General features: G+C 49.8%; 1 protein-coding gene across 3 annotated transcripts in view; it reads right to left on the bottom strand.

The window, feature by feature from the left end:
• Window positions 1-133: 133 nt before the first annotated feature.
• Window positions 134-24,272, bottom strand: part of Pik3c2b (phosphatidylinositol-4-phosphate 3-kinase catalytic subunit type 2 beta) — a 61,968-nt gene continuing 37,829 nt past the window's right edge. For 2 of the 3 annotated variants that reach the window (XM_041648216.1, XM_041648215.1), the window contains 21 exons: window positions 24,061-24,228; window positions 23,415-23,526; window positions 22,063-22,205; window positions 20,729-20,917; window positions 19,454-19,547; window positions 19,222-19,316; window positions 18,627-18,807; window positions 17,812-17,919; window positions 17,091-17,183; window positions 16,001-16,130; window positions 15,070-15,206; window positions 11,174-11,343; window positions 10,668-10,824; window positions 10,257-10,366; window positions 9,094-9,295; window positions 8,539-8,663; window positions 7,498-7,615; window positions 6,601-6,682; window positions 6,141-6,247; window positions 3,949-4,077; window positions 134-1,646 (listed from right to left, as the gene is read on the bottom strand). In XM_041648216.1, coding sequence (XP_041504150.1) covers window positions 1,458-1,646; window positions 3,949-4,077; window positions 6,141-6,247; window positions 6,601-6,682; window positions 7,498-7,615; window positions 8,539-8,663; window positions 9,094-9,295; window positions 10,257-10,366; window positions 10,668-10,824; window positions 11,174-11,343; window positions 15,070-15,206; window positions 16,001-16,130; window positions 17,091-17,183; window positions 17,812-17,919; window positions 18,627-18,807; window positions 19,222-19,316; window positions 19,454-19,547; window positions 20,729-20,917; window positions 22,063-22,205; window positions 23,415-23,526; window positions 24,061-24,228 — 2,839 coding nt within the window. In that variant the 3' untranslated portion in view covers window positions 134-1,457. The remainder of the gene's footprint in view (window positions 1,647-3,948; window positions 4,078-6,140; window positions 6,248-6,600; window positions 6,683-7,497; window positions 7,616-8,538; window positions 8,664-9,093; window positions 9,296-10,256; window positions 10,367-10,667; window positions 10,825-11,173; window positions 11,344-15,069; window positions 15,207-16,000; window positions 16,131-17,090; window positions 17,184-17,811; window positions 17,920-18,626; window positions 18,808-19,221; window positions 19,317-19,453; window positions 19,548-20,728; window positions 20,918-22,062; window positions 22,206-23,414; window positions 23,527-24,060; window positions 24,229-24,272) is intronic. The other variant, XM_041648217.1, reaches the window with a different exon arrangement.

The raw sequence follows: 24,272 nt of genomic DNA, 5'->3' as shown, positions 1-24,272 counted from the left end.
CCTGGGTTCAATCCCTAGCACCATATAAGAAGGATGTGTTGAAATAATTTTTTGTTTTCTTTTTCTTTTTTAAGTAATTTATTTTGTTTCATGTGCATTGGTGTTTCACCTGCATGTATGTCTGTGTGAGGGTGTCAGGTCCCCTGGAACTGGAGCTACAGTCAGTTGTAAGCTGCCCTGCGGGTGCTGGGAATTGAACCCAGGTCCTCTGGAAGAGCAGCCAGTGCTCTTAACCGCTGAGCCATCTCTCCAGCCACTGTTTGTTTCCTAAGAGTATGCTGTTCCAGGCCAGTCGCCTTCTGGCCAGGAAGAAGCCAGAAAGAACAACGGCATTGACCAGTCTTCATTCTTCCCAGCCCCCTTCGCTGTGGACAGGGTACCCTCTGTCTACACGCTAAACAGCTTTGTGGCCCTACACAATGAAATCCCTTTTGAAGTGTGAGAGAAACAGGGTTTGGGAGAGAAAGTAGTAGAAGGTCTCAGGGAACATATTCCAGAAACTATGCAGCAAGTGGCCACAACGCACCCACCCTCCACAGGCATGGCCCGGAGCTAAGGGTCGGCAGCATTCTGTCCCATCAAACAAGATGGGGCATAGGAGCACCCCAGTGTATTCACCAGGACCCGCAGAGGGCTGCGAGATCAGAGGGGCAAAGGGGAGAGGAAGACATCAGAGTCAAATCCAACCATCAGGGGAAGAAGAGAGGAAAATTCTGCCCTAAAGAGCATGGGTTCCTGAACACAGGTCCTTGGCGGAACCCTGACACGGAAGGCCCTTCCTTACACACGTAGGTATCACACTGCTCTCCTTTGGAGGCAAAATCAGACAGCCCAGGGAGGGCCTCAGCCCAGCAGTCAGTGAGTCCTCCCCACCCTTCCCCAGTGTGCCTGAGAGGGGGAGGGCTTCACCGAGGACCTACCAGGCCCCTCCCCAACATTTCCTATAGCTAGAAAACAAAACCCAAAAAGTCCTGGGAAAAAGTCCAATAAGAACTTTCATCATACAAAAAACCCAAATAGTCTTCTCTTGCCGTCTGAGGCATGGTACGCCCCTCTCAAGGCTTCCTGTCCCAGCTAGGACAACATTACTATTTCATTTTTTAAAAATTAAAATAAAATATCCACCCACCCTCCCCCAAGTGCTACTTCATATAGCTCGCGCTCCACACACCCCAAAGCAGGCATTGCTCCCTTGACACAAGGTAAACTTAAGACTCTGCTGCGACCCACAGCTTCCGAGGGCCCGTTCCCCACAACCAACCCAAGTGCAGTCCGCCGAGGAAGGGGCAACGCAGAGCGCCGGACTCTCCCAGCCCCTCACTGAGGTCAGGTCCACCTGGACCATGGGGAAGGCCACCGAGGGCTGCACCCCTTCCTAGCAAAGGAGTCAGGCCAGGCAGGGGAGTCATTCTCCCCCAGCTCTGGGCAGCAGCTGCAGGCCTGGGCCATGACTGGGCTCATAAAGTTCCATGACCTCGAGATCCCAGTGCGAACCAGCCAGTCTTCTCCTGGGCCAGGTCCAGCTCCCGAAGGCGAATGTGCACCTCCCCAAGGAGCACGTTCTCCCAAAATCCTTGCTCACTTAGCACGCTCAGCTGGAGCTCCCGCTGCTGTAGGTCTCCCTTGGGGATCCCATCATACACCAACTGCAAACATGGGCATTGGGAAAAGAGGGAGACTGTGAGACAGGGCAGGGTAATCTGCAGGGAAGTGATACAAGGTAGGGTGATCCACCAGGAAGTCAGAGAAGATGACCAGTCCCTGGGGTTCATTCGTTCTCTCTCTCTCTCTCTCTCTCTCCCTCTCTCTCTCTCTCTTTCTCTCTCTCTCCCCCACCCTCCCTCCCTTCTTTCCTTTTCTCCCTCCCTTTCTTTGTTTTTTCAAGACAGGGTTTCTCTGTGTAGTCCTGGCTGTCCTGGAACTCACTCTATAGACCAGGCCTTGAACTCATGGAGATCTCCCTGCCTCTGCCTCCCAAATGCTGGGATTATATTTACTGGAGTCTGTCATCCTCCATGCCACACCAACCCCAGTAGAGTCTGTGTGACAAGTTCCACAGATTGAGGCGAAAACTTCAGAAGGAGGAGGCCTCCTGGAACCGGTTGTGAAGCTCTTGGCTAGAGCGAAATATCGAGCAGAAGTTCTCATGGCAATCTATCTGTTTTATCTTCTTCTATTCCCTTTCCATATTTACAAGATGTTCCTGATAGCCCAGGCTGAGATTTTAAGTGAGAAATATGGATAAGAAACCATCCCTTGAGATTAGATCACTACCTATGACCTTATCTCCGGAATAACCAGTGCTTTACTTCATAAATCATTTATAAAAATTATAAAATAGTATAATGATAACTTTCCCAATGATAAAATTTCATGTGGCTGTATGTACATCATCGGAAGTGGGCTTAGATATATAGTAAAGAAAGCCTTGGGCTGGAGAGATGACTCAGTGGTTAAGAGCATCGCCTGCTCTTCCAAAGGTCCTGAGTTCAATTCCCAGCAACCACATGGTGGCTCACAACCATCTGTAATGAGGTCTGGTGCCCTCTTCTGGCCTGTAGACATACACACAGACAGAATATTGTATACATAATAAATAAATAAATATTTTTTTAAAAAAGCCTTAAATAAAAGATCAATAGTTTAAAATTATACCTTGAAGATTTACAAAAACTAGATACTAGTTGTTAAACAATGACCAACCATAAACATTTATTAACCTGATTTTGGAAATGTGCCGTTAGCCTCTGATGCTTCTGTGCTTTACTGTGCCAAATGACAATGATGTCATCTGTCCTAGCCGTGATTGCTTCACTAAACACATCTTTTAAGAATTTTAACACTTGTCTCATTATGTATAAAAATCTTTGCTTGAAGGCTGTAAAATACACTCAGATTCAAACTACCTCTGCATTAGTTTCTGTCTGTCACCTCCAAATCCTTACCTACCTAGCCTTTGAGGACCCCTGTCCCAGGGACCCCCATAGCTGACTGGGGTGGTCCGTGGCAACTCCATATAGGTCAGAAAGCTCCCGTCCTCACATATGAGGGCCCAGATCCCACCTTGAGGATCATAATCCCCAGGGTTTGAGAGTTTTTATATAGAGGGGAAGGTGGTCCACTGTGTTTGGCTTTATAACATGTGGGGGTGCCATCAAACACCTCACTAGTCCAGAGCACTTGCTGTCGGCCTGGAGAGATGGCTCAGCAGCTATGAGCAGTGGTTGTTGCCCAACACAGTGGCGCACACCTTTAATCCCAGTACTCGGGAGGCAAAAGCAGGCAGATCAGTGTGAGTTCAAGGCCAGCCTGGTCTACAAAATGACTTTCAGGACAGCCAGAGATGTGATATAGAGAAACCCTGTCTTGAAAAACAAAAACAAAAACAAAAAAACCCCTCAGCACCCACATAGCAGCTCACAACTGTCTATAACTCAAGTTTCAGTGGATCCAATACCCTCATACAGACATACATGCAGCCCAAACATCAATGTACATTAAAAAAAAATGTTTTTGCTGTCTGGAAGCTCAAAATCACCTATAACTCTAGCTCTAGGGGATCAGACTCAATCTTCTGGGACTCATGGGCACATTTACACACAAATAAAATGAGTATTAAAAAAGTACAGTCCATACCAAAATTCTCAAGGCCACCACTGAACAAAAAAGCAGTAACAGCATCTAAATCAGCAAGTATGACTTGCTCCAATACAACTAAGTTTATAAGAACCGACAGTCTGTTGCCAGGTGTTGTGTGGCTCACGCCTAAAATCCCAGCACTCAGAGGTGGGGGCAGGAGGGTCAGGAATTCGAGGCCAGCCTTGGTGATATATGGAGTTTGAGTCTCAAAAAAAACCAAAACAAATAACTAAAGAAGAGGTTTGCCAGCCCCTGCGCTACCCTGTCTGTCTACCCAACCGGCCCCCCTCGACCCCATTTTCCACACACCATCTCATTGTAGGTAGGGTTGCAGGTTTTCCGAGCCACTTTGGTTTTCCTCTTTGTGGTCTTCTGAGGGTCAGGAAGGAGGTAAATCTTTACATAGGGGTCAGGGTCGTTCCCATCCTGGAGCGGCTGCTATAACAGGATGAAACAGAAGATGAAGATCCAATAGTATCTCCCACTTCCCAGTCATCCCTGAAGCCACACTCTGATCTAGATTCTCTCGCCTTCACCCTTTGGCTTGGTGTACGGCACACCCAATCTTTTAAATTTGCTTTCCAGCTCATTACATGCTGATAAAAAGATCTACCATGATTACATTAAACATACACACAAATAATTTTTCAGTTTTGGTTTTTTTGAGACAGGGCTCTACATAGTCCTGGCTGTCCTGGAGCTCACTATATAGATCAGGCTGAACTTAAACTCACAGAGATTATCCACCTGCCTCTGCCTCCTGAGTGCTGAGATTAAAGGAAGGAATGTATCGCTATGTGTGGCTTGTAATATGGTTTTAATGAACCATCAAGTCACCAGGCATCTCCTCTCCACGATGTTTGGTTATTTGGTACCTTGTAAGTGCTATCAGGTAGAGGCGTGAGTCAGAGAGAAGAGGCGGCTTGCTCAGGGCCCACTGATGACTGATTCAGTCAGGCTGACCCTGCTCTAGTTTTTGTTTTTAGAGCCTGGGTCCAACCATCCCATGGTCTCCAAACTCATTCTTAGGTCAAAACCAAGAGCAGCATTTCATGTCCCAGCACTTGGGAAGCTGAGTCAGGAGGATTGCCTTGTGTTCAAAGCCAACTAGGCTATCTATTGAGTTCCAGTTCCAGACTAGCTTGGGCTAGATTGAGAACCTGTCTTATAAAAATAAATAAATTTAAAAATCCATCCCCTGATATTTGATTCAGAACACAGCACATTTACCCAAAGACCTCTAGGGATGGAAGTCAGAGCCTTGCTATGCTCCCTTCTGCTCCTCCGCCCTCCACTCTAGGCTGCAGCTAGCTAACAATAACTAAGCAGTTTCTGATAACCCCACACAGGCTGTTAGACCTGACTGCTCCCTGCTTCCCCACATCTGAAGCAATCTCCTCTCAGATTTACACAAGGGGCTTCCTCCCTCCCTTCCTTGGGTCTTTGAACAGATCTCATCACTGAGGCCTTCTCTACCCCTTAATGCAAACGCCAGCCTCGTCCTTTCTCCCGGACTCCTCTGCTTTATCTCTTGTACGGTTCCCAACCCACTGACACACCATATATTGTCCTTGTCTATTCTAAGGTCTGCCCTTTCTAAGTAGACTACAGGCGCCCTGGGCACAGCTGTGTTTTGACTTCTCCTGTATCAAGGGCTAATGTATTATTAGGCACTAGATAAGATTTGTTGAATGAATGAGTGATAATGTGAATATGAAACCAAGTTTTTTCAGGTTTTTTTTTTTTTTTTTGAGACAGGGTTTCTCCGTGTAGCTTTGGAGCTTGTCCCGGAACTTGCTCTGTAGACCAGGCTGGCCTCAAACTTGCAGAGATCCACCTGCCTCTCCCTCCCGAATGCTGGGATTAAAGGCGTGCACCACCACTGCTTGGCAAAACAAGTTTTCTTTGACTTCAAAGTACGTGCTTCTGCTATGACTTGGTTGGTGTTCCAAACTTCAAAATAAACAACATCAGACGCTACACATTGTAAATGTTCAATAAATGTTCCTTTCCCCTTCATGATGATCTTAGAACCTGTGCCAAAATTAATTATATACTGCCTTGAATATGCCCGAAGGAAGTCCAGTGGCTGCCCTGTCTAGACTCACCTTTCTATCTTTATCTATTACTATAACCAGGTAGCAAATGCCCTAGGCCTCTCTTTTATAAAACCAGAATTACCATAGCAACACTACTACTCAGAAAGGCAAGTGCATCCCATAGATTATCTCGGTTCATCCCCACAGCAACCCCTGGAGGGAGTTGGTCCAGCATCTTATAAAGAGGCTCACGGTACTCAGGATACCGCCACATAGACCACAGCAAGCAAGCAGCTGTGTCTTGAATCGCCTGGTCAACCGCAGGCCTGGCGTGGGCAGCCTGTGGTGGAGACTCAGTAAACATCTGTGGTTACTCTCGTTATCCGGGAGCAGAGAACTGACTCACCCAGAAGCTACCAGCAGAAAGATGACGGACCCAGTGAGGGCTGGGCCTGCACTTACCAAGCCCCGAATATGCATCACCATGATGAAGAGTTTGTTGTTCTTATAGGAGATGGACAGCTTCACCTCCCCACCGACCTTCCCAACGGGCCGGGCCCAAGTCCCATCTGTAGGGATAAAAGAAACTGAAAAAGATCCATACTCCAGAAGTGCCCCTGACTGGTGCCAGGCAGACATTTCTACTTCCTTCCTGAAGTCCTGCCCCAACCTGTCAGGTTTCTGACACTTATGTGGGCTGGAATGCAATGGAGAGCTGGGTTGGGATGAGTGTGCCCAGTCTGAGGGGAGTAATCACTAAATAAATATCCTTCCCCTAGGGACCCCAGCCACAGATCTGTGGACACCACAGCCCGAATGGAAAACCAGAGTCCTCAGCAAGTAAGCAACTGAACACGAAAGGAAGCTGACAAAGAGGTGGGGGATGTATTCTGGCAGGACCGCCACCAGGAAGGAACTGTACCTGAGGACTTTGGAACTGAGCTGGGGCCTGAAGCCTTCTCATCCCGGGGCAGGGGGTGGAAGAAGGTATATACCAGATCACACTGGAACAGATCAGAAAACAGGAGCCACTCTTCAGTAAGACATGGCCCAGGAAGGGTTCATTTTATTTACACACACACACACACACACACACACACACACACACACACACCACACATACATTTTTGCCTTTTTTTTTTTTAAGAGAAAAGAGCCAAGGCTGAACAGATGGCTCGGGGTGAAGAGCACTTGGACCTGGGTTCAATTCTCAGCACCCACATGGACGGTCACAACTGCTGTAGCCCCTGTTCCTGGGGACATGACACCCTCACACAGACAGACATGCAGGCAAAATGCAAATGCACACAAAATAAAGTAATTAAAAAAAGAAAGAAAGAAAAATAGCCAATAGTTGGGTGGGTAGGGAACAAATCCCTGTATGCTCAACATTCAAGAAACAAAAGGAAGAAGATGGTTACAAGTTCAAGGCTAGCCTGGTCTCCAAAGTGAGTCCTTAGTGAGAGTGAGAGCACATCTCAAAAACCAAAGTGAACAAATAAATAAATAAAGCCAGGCCACTGCAGATCAAAAGCAGTCTGTTCTAGTCTACTCCAGCCTTCTCCATTCACCTATCAACACACCAGCTCGGGGAGACGACTGAGCTAGCCTGGGGCTGAAACACAAGCCTGTCTCTGGAGAATGTTTTTAATAAGCACAGGAAATGAAAACAAAGCCCAGGCCTGAGGCTGGTCCACCATGGGCCTGTGCTTGCTCAACCTCAGTAGGGCCAGGCACTCACTGGTCATTCTCCAGACCCCTGATGGCTTCCCCAGGACTCAGGTCCCCTCCTCTCACATCCCCCGGGCCACTCACTCACCTCAGCCACCTCCGGGGCTGCATGAATCAAGTGCCAAATGTAGCCATTTAGCTCCTCCCTCCGCCGCTCGGCCACTGCCTCTCCCCGGGAGCGGCCAATCACAAAGCGACTAGGGAAGCTGGATTGACAGGCAAACAAGGGACACAGGGATGGGGGAGAGGATTTGAAGATTTTAGATTTCATTTGTATTTCTATTTACCTGATCCTCTTTTCCTAGCTGCTTCTCTTCTGGGTCACCCTTGCCTCCATGACTGTTACCAGACCTCGCAGTCTGTGCCTGTATTGGTCCGTTTCTGTCTCTCTCTCTTTCTACACACACACACACACACACACACACACACACACACACACACATTTTTCCTGGGACCCCAGACATTTCCAGCATTTTAATCATCAAGCATTTAAAGACTTCTGGGTACGGTTCTGTGGCATCGAGTACAGTCACCGTCTGCATAAACATCACCAGAAGCTAGCTAGGTCTAGAACTCTTCATCCTGCGGAACTAAACCTCTTGAACCTCAACCACTGAGTCTGCATTCAGTCTCCAGGGCCTGACTGTTCTGGGGAAATCCAATAAGTAGGATCATGGCGTTTTTATCTCCTCGTGACTGGCATATTTCATTCAGGCTCATTCTTGCTGTAGGTGTCAAAGGTCCTTCCCTTCTAAGTCTGAATGTGTATGTCACACTTTGTCCATTAGGAAAAAATACTACAATTCTTTGATAAATTATAAACTCTAAGTCATGATCGGCTTCACCCAGTGCCCCTGCTTTCAGCTCAGCTGGCTTGCTTTCTGGCGAGTGCCCCCATGTTTAATTTTTTTCTCCCCAAGGCTAGAGCAAGGCTGTTGGGCTATCTGGCGATAACAGCCAGCAGGGGGCGCTCCTGTCACCAACCCCACTCCCAGGCAGGGTAAAGCTGGTAGATCCTCAACTTCAAAGGGTTCTTTCTGAAAGACGTCCTAGCTTCAACCCCATCCCTCCCCCATCTCTTTCAGTTCAAGAGGATTGGGAGTTGCGGGGGGGGGGGGGGGGTGGCTACCTGGGCAGGAGAGAAGATGGGAAGAGCAGGCGCAGCTTGTTGTGCAGTTCCTGGAACTCTTCAAACGTCCTCTGGATGTACGTTGCCTCATGAGCGTTCTCCCGCATCACCTTCACCACATAAATCTGCAAAGCCGAAACTCAGAGTACACCTGCCTGCCCACCTGCCCACCAGGGGACGGGAGGGGGAGTAGAAGTGCGTGCGTGCGTGTGTGCGTGCGCGCGTGCGTGCCTCCGTGTGTGCCTCCGTGTGTGCGTGCGCGGTACTTTCCGGAAGGAAAAAGACCTCGGAAGAGTCTCCAGTGGAGAAAAGAGGTAGGCTGCACACAGGCGGGAACCTGAAAGCAGAGACTTCCTCCCTGTGTCTCTCAGAACTACAAACCAGTTCAGCTTCCCGAGTCTATGCAGGTCACTTAAGTGAGGGAACAGGCCTGTCTGGATTATTCCCAGTGCCAGAGCCTTGGTAAACTCCAGAGCACACTGTGCAGGTATGGAAAAAAGGTTAACCCCAAGAAGATGGGTGGACAGAAAGCAACAAAAAGGAGCAAACACTTACATAGCCCTTGCTGGGGTGGAAGATCTTCTCGTGACGGCAGAGGAAGACATCAGTGATGCGCCCAGAGCTCTTGAGAGTGTGTGTTCGGGGTGCAAAGGAAAGGGTTAGCCGGTCATCTGAGCCTGTGAATTTCATCTGAGCCAGGTTGTGAATGAAAAAGTTGAGTTTCGTGGCGACGCTACCCAGACTGGACTCAATCAATCTGTGTAGAAGGGGAAACCAAGGATGTAGCCATGGACCCATCCTTCCTGTGCTGTGATAGCTATCCAACCAGATATTGCCAAAGTCCTGAGATTTGTGGGGGAGGGAGGATGGGGTGGGAGTAGACAAGATTTCAATATGTAGCCCAGGCTGGCCTCAAATTCATGGTGATCCTCCTGTCTCAGCTTCCTAAGTACTAGAATTACAGGTGTGGGCTACCATGCCCAGGCCTGAGTTTAAATTAGCCACCAGGGCTGGAGAGATGGCTCAGAGGTTAGGAGCACTGCCTGTTCTTCCAAAGGCCCTGAGTTCAATTCCCAGCAACCACATGGTGGCTCACAACCATCTGTAATGAGATCTGGTGCAGAATACAGTATATATGATAAATAAATAAATCTTTAAAAAAAATTAGCCACCAGATCAACTATGTTCCCAATGTCATAGTGTAACAGAGTACATGATTGACACAATTATCTTATGGAATTTGTGAATCCTGAGTTCTTATTCCTCCTGCCAAAGACACTCAAAACAAGGTAGGCGGGAACTCGGGATGGTCAGTGTCTTAAGTACTAACAATGGAATCCCAGGGCCACACCAAGCACTGCTCAAAAAGACTAACTTCTAAGTGATGTCTGGTTGAAGGGGAAGGGTCTGACCAAAAGAGTTAAAATATATCATAAATTGGGTGTGCATCCACACTCCATTAGTCCCAGCACAGGCAGGTGGATCTTTGAGCTCTTCCAAGGCTAGCCTGGTCTATAGAACAAATTCTAGGACAGCCAGGGCTACACAGAAAGACCCTATCTTGGAAAACCGTAAATAAATAAAAATAAATAAATAGAACCTATTATAAAATCGAGCTTCCCCATTGCCTCCTGGACCAAGTCTCTGGTTGGGTTCTGGTAGGAACCCAGATAACAGCCAGGCAGTGGTGGCATGCACTGGTCTGTGCTGTGTGTTACCTTGTGAAGTAGGTGGTGGCATTGGCCTCTGAGTCCTGAGGCCTCAGGGCATCATACACATACTTGAGGTCCTCCAGGTCGGAGAGCTCGGGGATTCCACAGGACAGCATCTAGAAAGGAAGGCTGCCTGTAACAAGAGCCAAGCCTGGCTTTCTTTTTGCCTGAGACAAGGTTTTCTGTACTCAGCGCCATGATCCTTCGGGGGCAGTGGTTAGCGGGCCACAGGCACTGAAAGGCTACATAAGGGGTCAGGCATCACTGTTTCTAGTCATTGGGTCTCTGCCTTTCAGGAAGACAGATGCCACAATTGGGAGAAGTGGATCTTCAGGAATCCTCGGGAACAATCTGGGGCAGACTTAAAGATGGAGCCAGGTAATAAGAAGGAAAGTCATAAAGAGATGAACTCCTTACCAGGCCCAGAAGGTTGAGGAAGAGGTGGGTGTGCTTGCGAATGAGGTTGTAGGCTTGGCAGCAAAGGTCAACAAAATCATGGAAGCGGCTGGAAGGCTTGTCACCCCCGTTGATGACGTATGCCATGTCCGAGGTGAACACAAAGGGGGCACGGTCCCTGGGCCAAGGGAGCATAGAGGTAGAGATAGTCAATATGAAGACGGAAGGCCACTTTGTAAGCTCCACCAGGGGCTGTTTTCCTTCAACCCTCATGATGCCTTCTGACCTGGGAGCTAGTAACACCTTCTCCCAGCTACCCAACTTCGTTCCTGATGAAGCTCAGTCCTCAGCCCCAGGTCTTGTGATCAGCTGATCCTCACCTTCCACAAGCTCTGCACAAACTTGAGCTCCTGATCAGTCTCCTCTCCTTCAGAGCTGCTCGCTCAGGGTCAGGGCTCTGAGGGTCCACTTGCTTCTCGTGCCCCAGCTATGAACCACTCTTGCCCGCCACGCAGGAGCCCACCTACCTCTTGATATTGCCAAACATCTGCGCGTGGCCCAGGAAGCGGCCGAAATCTATGTGGAACATGTGCCCGGTGGTCTTCAGCATGATGTTGTCATTGTGTCTATCACAGATGCCCAAGATGTATGTAGCCACACAGCAGCCAGCGCAGGAGTAGATGAAGTTCTCCACAGCCTGTGAAGAGTGCAGGCAGGGGGTGGGGCCACCTTCCTCTCGTGTGAACCCAGCACCCAGCACCCACCTGCTTATCCGCATTATATACCAAAGCACAGGTTTATGAACACAGAAGCATTCCTGTCATCTATGTATTCTGAAGTAGGAGATGGAAGGTTTATGTCTATATACACCCTCCATTTGAATTTGGTTTCGTTTGTTTGTTTGGTTGGTTGGAAAGACAGTAGACATGCGCAGTTCTGATCGGGAGACCTTAGTAGACAGAAAGGCTGATGCTTCAAACTTTTCCAAGAGGTCAAGATAACCCTAACTAAAGAGTGGTATTGAGTATTGGAACTAAGGGCATCTGACCCTGTGGTAGACTATTATTTCATCTAGGCAAAGATGTGCTACACTTGTTTATGCTGCAGAACGTTACTTTAACTATGTAAAGGTGTGTTGTTACTTTTGCTTATGTTGCCTTTGTTTAACAGTGTAAGGATGTGTGTTTAACTGTGTAAAGATATGTTGCATTTGTTTCACCTTGTCTGCCTAAGACACCTGATTGGTCTAATAAAGAGCTGAACTGCCAATAGTTAGGCAGAGGGAGGAATAGATGAGGCTGCCAGATAGAATGGAAGAAATCTAGGCTCAAGGAGAAAGAGAATGAGCAGAGGGACATAGCTGGCTGGGGCAAGAAGTCAGGCAGATGCTAGCCAAACAGCCAGGTACAGAGAATCAGTGAAAGTAAGATACACAGAAATAAAAAAGGTAATAAAAATAAAAATCCCCGAGGCAAGAGGTAGATAAAGAGAAACAGGTTAATTTAAGTTAAAAGAGCTAACCAGAAATGAGCCTAAGCTAGGCTGAGCATTCAAAACTAATTAATAAGCCTCCGTGTTGCGATTCGGGAGCTGGTTGGTGGCCCAAAAGAAAAAGCCTGGTACATGACCCTTCTTCATGCACCCTTCTTCCTGTCCCAAATAGCACTCCAGTCCCAGAGTGCTTGATAGCAGCCAAATGCTTACCTAATTAAAATCACGGCCTCCAAAGAAGAGCTGAGACAGCGTCACACTTCCTGCAGTGTTTTGCACTTGGAAATCAGACATCTCTATTTAGTAAAATGTGTTGGAGATATTTTGGGGCTCAAGGGGTGGGAGGGGCTGGGGTAAAAGCACTTGTGCTTTAAGCATGAGGAAGGACAGGAGTTGGAAGCCCTAGTACCAATGTAAAAAACTAGGTATAGCTGTGCATGCCTGTAACCCCCATGTGGTGGAACTGGGATGTTTGAGAGTTCACTGGCCAGCCAGCCTAGACAAAACAGCAAGCTTCCAGTTCCTTCCTCAACAGACCCTACCTAAAGACAGCAAAGTACAGAGTGAGAGAGGAAGACACTTGATGTCCTGCTTTGGCCTTAGCATGCACACCCATGGGTGCGTGCATTTACCCATTCATGTTCATGCACAAACACAAAAAGGAGGCGGGGCCAGGCGTGTGGCACTTGGGAGGGAGAGGCAGGTCTCTGTGTGTTTTAGGTCGACTTGATCTATATAATGAGTTCCAGGACAGCCAGAGCTACATAGTGAGACTCTTGTCTCAAAAAACAAAACAAAGCAAAAAAAAAAAAATACCACAAAAAAAAAAACAGATATAGAATTCAGCTTTTGTAAGGGGAAGGCCATTTCTTAGAAAGCAAACATCTATGAATGAAAAAAAAAACTGCTTGGATCCTGGCGGTGGTGGTGCACGCCTTTAATCCCAGCTCTAGGGAGGCAGAGGCAGGCGGATCTCTATGAGTTTGAGGACACCTGGTCTACAGAGATAGTTCCAGGACAGGCTCCAAAGCTACAAAGAGAAACCCCATCTGTAAAAACGAAGAAAAAAGAAAAGCAGGAAGAGAAAAAAGAAAAAGGAACTACTAGCTCTGTGCCTCACATCTACAGTCTCAACATTCAGGAAGCTGAGGCAGGAGGATCATGAGTTCCAGGCCTACCCGAGTTATGCTACAGAGTGAGGTCCGGTCTCAAAAAAACCAAAAGGGGAAAAAAATAACAAAGTCAGCTTCCAGGTATGTCCCTGCTTGTTGTAGACACTTGCACATTTATTATGACTTGCTAGTACGCTGGCACAGAGAAATTACAGTTCCAACACCCAGCACAGCACTTGTTATGGGAGGTGTTCGGCACCTGAGAGAACACGTTAGCATAAATAGCACATGGGTTTGGAGGAGGGAGAGAAGCAGCAGCAGTAGCCTCTCCAAGCTCAGTGTACAATGTCAAAGGAGCAGTGTGTGAGGCTGGGAAACAGGGAATGGCTTTCTAGGCCAAAGGGTACTATCATCTAGAGGTATTAGACTCGTGCGAACATCCCCTACACGGGAGCCTAAGTGAAAGGCCAGGCTGGATTACAAAGGCAGCGATGTAGATGTTGGATTTATCTAGTGGCAGCCTTTGAAGAACCCAGAGCAAAGATGTGACATGAACGGCTCTGGACTTGAAAAGTCCCCAAAACTAGGCAGAAGGACCGTGAAGAAGCTGCTGGCTCTGGTCTGGGTAACTGCAGCATCCTACAGTTATGGATAGGAAACACACAATAAGCAGGCCTCAAGAGGTGAGCGGAGACAGGAAACTGATGATAGCAAAGATGCAGCGGGGGAATCCAGCCATCGAGGGCGACTGCGGCTTAAGTTGCATGGGGAAAGGGGTTACAAGTGGGGCTTTGGAGTCCTCGGGACATGAGCAGGGATAGAAGGCATAGCAGAAGGCATGTCAGTTAAGACAGTGTTAGTCAGAGAGCACAGAGGGAGGGCCTGGGAATTATACCCTGGGGACCACAAATTTATTAGGGCTGCTTAAGACCACCTGATCACACACCCATCAGACATATTCTGGTTATTATTTGACTGCCTGCATGTCTTCCTTCAGGAATAAAATGCACCGATCAACATAAATTAGTATTGATATTCCCTTGAAGCAAGCCTTATAGGAATTAACATTCTGGCATCTTTTGTTTGTTTTGAGACAGAGTCTTACTATGTAGCCCTGGCTGGCTTGGACTCACAGAGGTCTACCTGCCTCTGCCTCCTGAGTTCTGGGATTAGAAGTATGTATCACATTCTGGTATTTTTATTGTAACCTGCTCCTCTTCACTCACCCCAAACTTCATGAATCCAAAGACGACAGTCATGAAGCTGAGGACCGGTCACGGATGACAGCAGACCACCAGGGCTCTACCATCCCTGGCAGCTCACCTTCTTCCCTCTAGCGGGGCCAGTTAGGCCGCTTGGCTCCAGTGTGAGTCTTATCACTAGCCTCAATCTTGGCTTCAAGTTACAGTCTTGCATACCAGCTCCATTGCTTGGAGCAAGGGTTGCACCTGACTCATGCCCACAAAAAAGGGGGGTTGGGTTAAGATGCTATCCAAAGCCTCTTCCTGCCATCTCGAATCCTAGGCAGCATCACTGAGTCCCTCTGAGAGTGCCAGGGAAACAGGCCAGGATCCACAATTGGGACAGATGGAGGCAAACTCTCATAAGCTGCTCCCCATACGACCCAAGACTGGGTCTTTTCTAAAAGATACTGTTAATTTGCAATAGTCATCTGACCCATCTGTCCACAGAGAGCACACCCTTCAGCAAAGCTGAGCCGGCCTATCTGTGCGCACACAGGTCTGGCGCTGGCAGAGCTCTGAGTCACAGACAGGCACACTGCCTCAGCAGCTCTGGGCTTTGGAATCCCCCAGTCCTACCTTTTCATATTCGTCCTCCCCGGGGTTGTGTTTCTGCAGCCAGTCGGCCAGAGGACGGTCCTTGAAGGAGCCGGTCACCCCATGTTCCACCTGGATCTTGCGCAGCGTCTCAGCATTGGGTATCATCTCCACCATCCCTGAGGGAGAAGCAATCAGACTCAGGCTCCAGAACAGAGTGAGGAAGTCTCTCTTAGCTGTGTAGATGCTTCCCACGAGCTAAGCCCCAGAGCCTTTGGACAAAGTCTGCCAGCAGGGAGAATACATGATGGACGATGGAAAGAAGACCACACCCACACCACATATTCTAGGCTGGTGCTAGGCATCCCAGGTCATCATGTGAAAGATAGACAGGGCTTTAAATCAATTCTCAGGTAGCCGCCACCCAGCTCTACCAATCGGTGCTTTACTAATTCCTTTTCCCCTTCTGTTACCCAATTAGCTTCCTACTTCCTGTTCTTCCAGCTGGAGGACTGCAAAGCCAGACAGGGTCTCGCTCTAGGCCTCGAACTTCTGATCCTCCTACCCCATCTGAGAGCTCGGATTATAGGTATGCTGTTACCGCTCTCTACTTTGGACATGCCATTTCATGCAATAAATACTTTTAAATATAACTAACAAGGACAGAATAACCACATACTTGTCACATCCAAAACACTAAGAGTGGCCCTGGAAGCTAGAGCCTCTTTTCAAATTTCCTTACAGCCATCTCAAAACCACAATGGGTTTGTTTGATCAAGATCCAAAGTCCACAGAGGTTGCTATGCCTCCAAGTCTGTTTTGTTTCGCAACAGTCTCTCCCTCGCTTTCTTTTTTCGAGTCACCCCACAACTTCTCATGGAATAATCCTGCCCTTCTATTCTCCATTGTTCACGTTGGGGAACGAGCAGAAAGGCGGGGAGTGAAGGGACGCCCTGCCCGACTCCCGGCTGACCTCTCCCTCGGCCAGTGGAGAAGCAGCGGAAAATGACCATGCGCATATCCAGCCCCTCCTGCACCCAGATCTTGCTCATGATGCGGATCATCTGCAGGGTGAGCATGTCCTGGCGAAGGTCATCCCCGCACTGGAGAGGGAAGAGGAGCAATTAAAACCCATTCCACTCCCTCCTGACACAGTGGCATTCCAAACTACAGGGAAACTGCCAGCTTTGCAGCACTCACCTGTTGATCTGGCCCACGGGGTCAGGGGTCAAGGAACCAGGACCAATCTCTGCAGTCTGCCCCTTGCCTGGCTCCCCACCCCTCCCGTTGCTGCGCATCCCTCTGAACTGAACTATGGTTCCTTTTCTGCAAGAAGCCCTCCTGACCACTAGGCCCGGTTGTTTGAGACAAGTTCTGCCTGTGCAGCCCGGGCTGGTTTTGACCAGCCATCTTTCAGCCTCAGCCCGTGAGTGCTGGATTACAGATACGCACCACCATGCCTGAGTCACTAGGCCTTTTAAAATCTTGAACTTTTATACCAGATCAGAAACTAACTATAGACTGTCTTTGTTTGTTTGAAACAGGGTTTCTCTGTGTAGCTTTGGAACCTGCCCTGGAACGCACTGTAGACCAGGCTGGCCTTGAACTCACAGAGATCTGCTGCGTCTGCCTTCTGTGTGCTGGGATTAAAAGCCTGGTGGTTTTGCTTTTTTGTTTGTTTGGTTTTGGTTTTTGGTTTGGTTTGGTTTGGTTTTTCAAGACAGGATTTGCTTTCTTTTGTTTTTTGAAACAGTGTCTCAATATCTAGCCCAGCCTGACCTGGAAGTCACTACATAGTATAGGCTTGCCTCGTGGCAATCCCTCTGCCTCAGCCTCTTTTTTTTTTTTTGTTTGTTTGTTTGTTTTGTAGCTTTGGAGCCTATCCTGGCACTAGCTCTTGTAGACCAGGCTGGCCTCGAACTCACAGAGATCCGCCTGCCTCTGCCTCCCGAGTGCTGGGATTAAAGGCGTGTGCCACCACCGCCCGGCTGCCTCAGCCTCTTAAGTGCTGAGATTTCAGGCATTCACCACCCATCACAACCTACCGAGGAAAGCATTCTCACCTTGAAAATGACACGGATGTTCTCACCCAGGGGATCCACATTTTGGAAGGCAAGCTTGAGGGGGACCGCGTTAGAATTGAAGTAGGAACAGTCCTGTACAGAATAGAGGGCAGTGGCTAATGTCAGTGGACCGCGCCAGGAAGGAAAATGCCCTCTTCACGTTGGATCAAGATGCTGTCTACCTTCTTGTTGGTCCACCCAGGACATGCTCATCACATCTTCCAGATTTCCCAGGAACCCAAAGTCCACATCCCTTTCCTTGCTTCTCTCTTCCAGGCTTAGGTTGCTATTACCATGGCTCTACATCTGATTACCTACCCTCTTCCCTTCGCTCCGCACACAACTTCCCAGCTGGTGACGTCTGATAAATCCCACGTCCTACACTTTCATAATAGTACCACGTGCCTAAGAGTTGTGAGGACACAACGAAACAACTGACCAAAAGCCCCGTGCTGGACAGTGAGTCGAGGCCGGAGGCTAAGAGTTGCCACCCTCGCCGCCTTAGCTAGCTGCATCCAGAGCACCATTAGGGAAACCCAGCCTCTGACCCAATTCCGCCCAGCACACAATTACGGTTGTCAAACCAAGTCCACACACAGTCAAGCTGGGAAGAGGCCACCTGTTTGCCCTCCTCCCTCCTCTCCTAAGGCAGGGTAAGGAGGCCTTCACCTCCCGCAAGTGTTCCCCCTTCTTTGAAGTTCCACACCTAGCAGAGACTCACCCTGGGCACAATGCCCTTCACCAGTAGACTGGGGCTTAGCGGCAGGCGGCACGAACCGTTGAGGGCAAAGAACTGCTTCACCTCCTCCAAGCCCGTGCGAAGGATGCCCTTCAGAGGGAGTGGGGAAAAGCAGGGGTGAAGGGAGAGGCCCAGAGGCTGCACTGAGAGCCGGGCATCTACCTCCCAAGGAAGGAGCCTAGTCAGGTGCCTAAATAACAGGAACAACTTCTGAGAAAGCCTTGGGGAGGACAGTCACCCACTTAGGTCTCAGACTTGCTCAGTGAACAAGAAGCACCCTGAGTTTCTAAGAGGAAAGGCAGCCAGGAGAAGGGAGAGGGGGGTTTAGATGAGAGGGCAAGGGGGTAAAGGTCCTTCAAGGCTTGGATAAGAGAAGAGAAGACCCAGATACAGATAAAGATCTCCCAAGGTTTAAGACACCAGAAGCACAGCTGGTGTGGCCTAGCACCTAAAACAAAGGTGGCCCTTTCTGTCACCTGTCTCAGCCCTGAGTCATGGTTCCCCACAGTGAAAAGTGACCAGACCTTAGCCCTCAGCAGCTGAGTGTGCTTGTGCACACTCAGGTAAGCCTAGCCTTTAAGGCAAGCAGCTAAGTCAAAATTCTAATATTTTGCAAGCCAAACAAAACACATTCGTGAGCTGTAGCCAGCTTGGGGACTGTTTGTGGCTTGCAGGTTACAGCCACCTCCTTCTAGTCACTTTCCATCCTGCTGCTCAGGATGTCTGAGAGGTAAACTCCTAGTGACACAAGCCTCAGCTAGAAACAGGGTCAGGGAGAGCAGGCCTTGCCTATTTACCTGGCGCGCAGATGGGGTGGCCTCTCGGACCTGCTGGGCCAGTTTGGCCAGGGTATTGACAAGCCAGCACTGGCGGTTAAACTCCTCCCTCAGTCCCTTGCCACAGCAGCACAGCAAGGCTGCCAGCAGGTACTGGTAGCGGATGCTGAACTGAGAGTCCTTGAGGCTATCCTTCAGTAACCTGTGAGGCAGGGCAAGTGGGGAGTCAGGCCACTCAGGAGCCACAGCATTGAGCAAGGGAGAAAAGGGTCATCTCCTGCTTCAACTCAGAAAGCCCACGCCCCCACACACACCTCAGAGGGAAATCTGCTTTGAATGACTTCCCTGTCTTGGAGCGGAAGCCCCTCTATAGCTCATCTTGACTTTATGCTTCTTCTGCCATGGGTGGGTAGAGGAGGGGGATCAAGATGGTCTCCCCTGAGTTACACGGAGGTGAATGGAGACCCCGTTGAGGAAAGATACTAGACCAAGGCCACAGGGTAGATGAGCAACATGCTGGAGTCCGGTCTCTTAACTCCTCCCTCCTACTTGCCACAGAGGGACTATTACTGCACTACAGCCCCTATCTACCTCCCTTTCTGCACGCTGAGTTTACCAGAAGAAGTAGTGGGTCACTCTCAGGTCAGAGATGGCTCGCTTCAGGAGAAAGCGCACCAAGGGGCTGTCCAGGTAGCACTCATACTTCAGGGCCTGTTCGGAAGACAGCAAACACGAGGCTTTAGTAAGCACCTGAAATCTGCACTGACTACCGTCCCCGGATGGTGGCTTCTGAGGGCAGATGGAGAAAGACTAGGGAGCGGGGGCATGAGGACAGCGAGTCCTCGCACCTGTACCAGCTGGGGCAGGTAGTCCAGCAGCTCCGCATCTGAGAGGGAGCCGATCCACTGCACCGCCATCCGCCTCACCTCCTGGTCGGGAAAGCTGCGGAAGAGTTCAGAGACTTGACAATCCCCACTGCGGGCTGTGACTCAGAGATGTGAGTCAAACTTTATGCCTGGGGTCAGAGGCATGGAGAAGGAAAAGCCCGATCCCTCTCCTGCCAAGATCTGCTTCTCTTCTGGAAGGCAGTCCTTAGAGATGGTCTTCTCATCCCCCTGCCCCATGGACAGTCTCCCTTAGGCAGGGGAGAGCAGGAAAATGGCCTTTCTTATTCCCTGAGCACTTTACCCAAAGCTCTTCCTAAACCCCCACTCTTAGAAGCCCCTGCCGTCAAGGAGCCCTTGAGTGGGTGAGGCCTGTTTTCCTGGTAACATCCCTACGATACAGAGCCTGCCAGGCAAGCAATACAGAACTGTGGGGGTTTATATAAGCCAACAGACAGCCTGGGAAATGAGTTTTGCAGGGATTAGCAAAGATGTAGCCTTGGAAAGTCTCAAAGGCAGGTACATTTTGATTTCTGAGATGGCAAAAAAATAAGCCAGGAATCCTGGGTACAGTCTAGAAAAGGCAGCTCAGACGGGCAGCCCCATGACCTCAAGAACTCTTTCGGAGAAAGAGAAGAAAGGAGTGTTAAAATGGGAAGTCAGCCATCAAGGTTTGGGCTACACAGGGAAAGCATTTGCTGAAACAATGGATGAATATGTGAAGTTCAGGCTTATGTGTAAATTTTGCTTCGAACAAAAAAAAAAAAAGGAATCCTGAGCTGTGTTAATAATGTGTGTGCCATGGAGCATGGGGGCCTATGCCTTTAATCCCAGCTCTCAGGAGGCAGCAGAGACAGGCATCTCTGAATCTTTGTGAGTTCAAGACCAGCATGGTCTACAAAGCCAATTCCAGGCCAGTTAGGGCTACATCATGAGACCCTGTCCCAAACACCAAAATTTTTGGTTTAACAAAAAGATCATGATCAAATATTTACAATTTAATGATGTGTGACAGCTGCCCAGAAGAGCACCCAGACACCTAATAAAGCATTGCGGGGAATGCCAGGGGTGGCATCTAGGCGACTTGCATATGGGGTATTCCCAGGAGCACTGGGGGAAAAACAAGACAAAGAAAAGAGAAAACCAGAAAAGCCCAGAATGCTCATGTCTGTGTCCCCATTTTCCCCAGCTGGCCTGTCAGTGATGGCGGTGCTGGGACAAGTAGGAGCTACAACTCACGTGGCATGCAGGAGCCCCAGGGCATCCTGGTGGTTCATGTGTGGCCACTGCTTCAGGAGAGCATAGATGTCGGGCAGGCAAGCCCACTCCCAGCTGGGTGCACTGGCGAGCACCAGGGGCAGTGAGCTTACCTCAGAGTGGCAGTAATAGCGCTTTTCCCACAGGTGCTTTCTGTCAGCATCCGTGAGCCTGTGAGGAGACAGGTGGAGTGAGCCAGAGGGCTGAGAACTTACATCCCAAGGGAGTGGCTGCACACACTACCATTCAGAGGCTTCCCAGCGTCCCTGTACATGATCATCAATCACCTGAGGGGGGTTGGTGACTTTCTGGCGCCTAGGACCCGCCCCAATGCCAACTGAGTCAGGATGTCTCCAGAAACTAATCATCGGGTGTATCAGAATGATCACAGGTGATTGCAATGTGAAGCTAAGCTTGGAAAGCCGGGTCCCATCTCAGGGACACATGTCAGACTGAGGCTAAGAACGTGGACCAGTAACACCAGACCACGGGATGCCCTTGGGGGCCCTACTCCCGTGTAGAGCCACTAGAGGGCAGTGTGAAACACTTGTCAGGGTTTGGGCCCCTGAGGCCTCTTGGGACTTCTCTTAGCTTTATAGGGTCTGTAGCTAATTAGGACTTGCCTGAGATCAGGTGTCTAATGGGGGAGACAGGAGCTGAGGGGCTAATGAAATGAGGGGTCAGGAGTGGGGTGGGGGCAGGGAGGTCTGCATCTCTCGTTCCTCAACCCAGCATATGCACAAGGCCATTCAGAGCCCAGAGAGGTGACTGGGATGAGAGAGGGCTCTGACTCTCCTCCTTCTCACCCCTCCCTCTCCAGTCCTGGGTGAACACAGCAGCCCCAAGGATGAGATCAGCCTGGACTCCAGAGAGTTGCCAGCTTGCCAAGACACCTGATCCTTTTTGGAATGTGACAAGGCCAGAAAAATGCAAAGGCTGTTGGTGTGGATGGGCGGGAGGCTGTGGGGGCAGGGAGGTGAGGACAGAGACCAGCTGCCCCACCAAAAGTAGAGGATGGCATATCTGGGGAAGCGGCACAGCTCTGATCCTCCTGGTAGGTGGGTCTGGGGCAGGTCACTAGCGTGGGGCTGGGTAGCCTGGGATTTCATTTCCTGACCTGCCCTATCCACTTTCCCTAGTGTCAGCTAGGGAAAGGTCTGGGAGTTGCCACCCTTCTGCCTAGGTGGTAGCAATAACTATCTCACTGACCTCCTCCCCTCCTCAAGCACAAGGGCAGGAACTAGATGCCAGAAGGTAAAAAGTCAGGCAGACGTTGACAGTGAGAAGGAAGCCTGTGTCAATATGGGCCTCCTCACCAGTATAGGGACTCCTTCTGCGTGATGTCTTTAAGCTTGCGTTGGTCCTCCTCCCGGAGGCTGCCAAACTCATAGCGGGGGCTGAATTTGTCTCCAGGGGGGCTGGTGAACTTGATATCAAAGGCCGAGGTGGGGAAGTCAATCTTGGGATAGGATCAGAGAAGCAGAAGAAGAAAGGAGAGAGACAGTGTCAGTCAGTGGAGGCGGTCAGTCCCATCCCTGGGTCCCCAGCTATCCTCTCACACCCGGCCGAGGACTCCTGCCCCAATCCTTTATCTTTGTAAAATAACCCCAGATGCCCATGGGGATCCCCCAAAGTCCCAGCTGTAACTTTTAGTAAAAATTAAAAGGAAACCATCAGAAGCCTAGCGTGATGGGTTATGCTGGGAATCCTAGCGCTCAGAAAGGCCGAGGCAGGAGTACTCCTGAAAATTTAAGAACAGCCTGATCTACACGGTGAGTTCCAGGCCAGTCAGGAATCATAGAGAGGACCCTTTTCATCCAAGCCTTCCCTTCAAAAAGAGAAACATAGGGAAAATGGACAAAGGGAGGGAAAGGCTGGTTTGAGATGCTTAAGGAAGACAGGCCCCACCTCGAAACCCTGAACAGATATTACTAGGACAAGTCACTCAGAGTGCCCAAGCTGAAGCAGGCGACCCCCTAGTGTGATCCTCTGGGGACCTCATAGTGTGGTCCTGGAGGCATTGTAGCATGCGGGGATCTGGGACCACACCTTGGGTGAAGGCTCGAACTCTATGGTCTGTGGTCATTTACGCTGTACCACCAAAAATGGGCATCAGAGCTAAAAGATACAGTTCTCCAAGGAGTTCCGCTTACTCATTTAGCAAGTGTACACACACTGTACCCTGACTTGCACTGGGTGTTTTTCTAGCCCCTGTGCACAGAGTCAAGACAAAAACACCTGCCTCTGGAAGCACACATTCTGAATATTTCTATTACATTTTCTGTCAGTTTTGCTATTCCCTACCCCATACCACAGCATCTCACAGGCTTGAGAAAGGGGAATCAGAACTAGGGTTAAGGCAGCTTCTCTCCCTTCCTCCCAGGAGAACAGGTCCCCTTGGCCTCAAGAGAAGCACCTGGTTGGATCAGGCTTAGAAGGATGAGCCCAAAACAGGGTGAGCCCTGGGTGGAGAAGGTCTCAGACATCACCTTCAGAGGATGCTGTGAAATGAGGGATGGGAACTTTCCACTCATGCCCTCACATTCAGTGGGGTGCTTGGTCACATCTCATCCCATGCCCGAAGTTCCTACCCAGAGTTCACTGGGGGCCTTGGAGCTGACTCTGGTGCTCTGGGATAGGCGGATGGGAGAGAGAGGCTGGGTCTCACCTGCAGGATGACACTGTCTGGCTGGTGGAAATTAGGTGCACTCCAACGGGCACTGGAGTTTTCCTGTGTTGCTGGCCACAAGCCCAGAAGCTTCCGGCCACAGGTCAAGACTCTGAGGTAGAAGGAGAGTGAGATGAGCCAACAACCACTGTGTAATTGGTAGGGTTCTCTCCTGCTCTCTTGTCCCCAGACCTTTCCTAGTGGAAGTCTCTTCCCCACTCCTGTCTCTCTGATTCTCCCCCACAGAACACAGCTTTTACTACTAATCTCTATGAAAGCTCCCATTGCAGAAAGCCTCTCCAAGCTCACCACTCCCTGACCAGGATGACCTGTGGGCTGGGATATCTCCCTGAGGTAGAGAGGCCTGGATAGAGGACCTCTAAAGTCCTAATGACAGGACCGGATGACTTGTAACGGAAACGTTGCTCTCCCAAGCCCCCTCGCCCACCTGCCGGGTTCCATCCTTAGTCCTGGTCCCCAGGCCTGTACATTGGTTTCTCTGCTAGGACTGAGGCTCTCTGGACTTCACAGTGAGCACCACATGGCCAACCCTTCCCAAGGAGCATTGAGAAAAAGCAGCCCCTTTTATCTTCATCCCCCTTGTTCCCTTCCAAGGCCAAAAGCTGGTCCCCTGGGGCTCACATACTGCCTGAAGTTGAAGAGAGGGGTAGTGACCCAGCCCAGGGCTTCGGGCACCCGCCTCTGCTTATTGGCTTCCGAGGAACTCCCAGGAGGGGGGATGGGCAAGGCATAGAGTGTGGCACACAGCAGGGTCTCCCGAGGCAGCCTGTTCACCTGCACTGGAAAACAGATCCTAGGAAACAAGGGAACCAGAATCAGGGCCTTCCGGGGCTGGGG

This window comes from Microtus oregoni, unplaced genomic scaffold, assembly GCF_018167655.1.
Source record: "Microtus oregoni isolate MIOR12 unplaced genomic scaffold, Mior012 000003F_ref0000135, whole genome shotgun sequence".
Taxonomy (NCBI): domain Eukaryota; kingdom Metazoa; phylum Chordata; class Mammalia; order Rodentia; family Cricetidae; genus Microtus; species Microtus oregoni.
The sequence above is the reverse complement of the archived record's forward strand: the minus strand, read 5'-3'. Positions and strand labels throughout refer to the sequence as shown.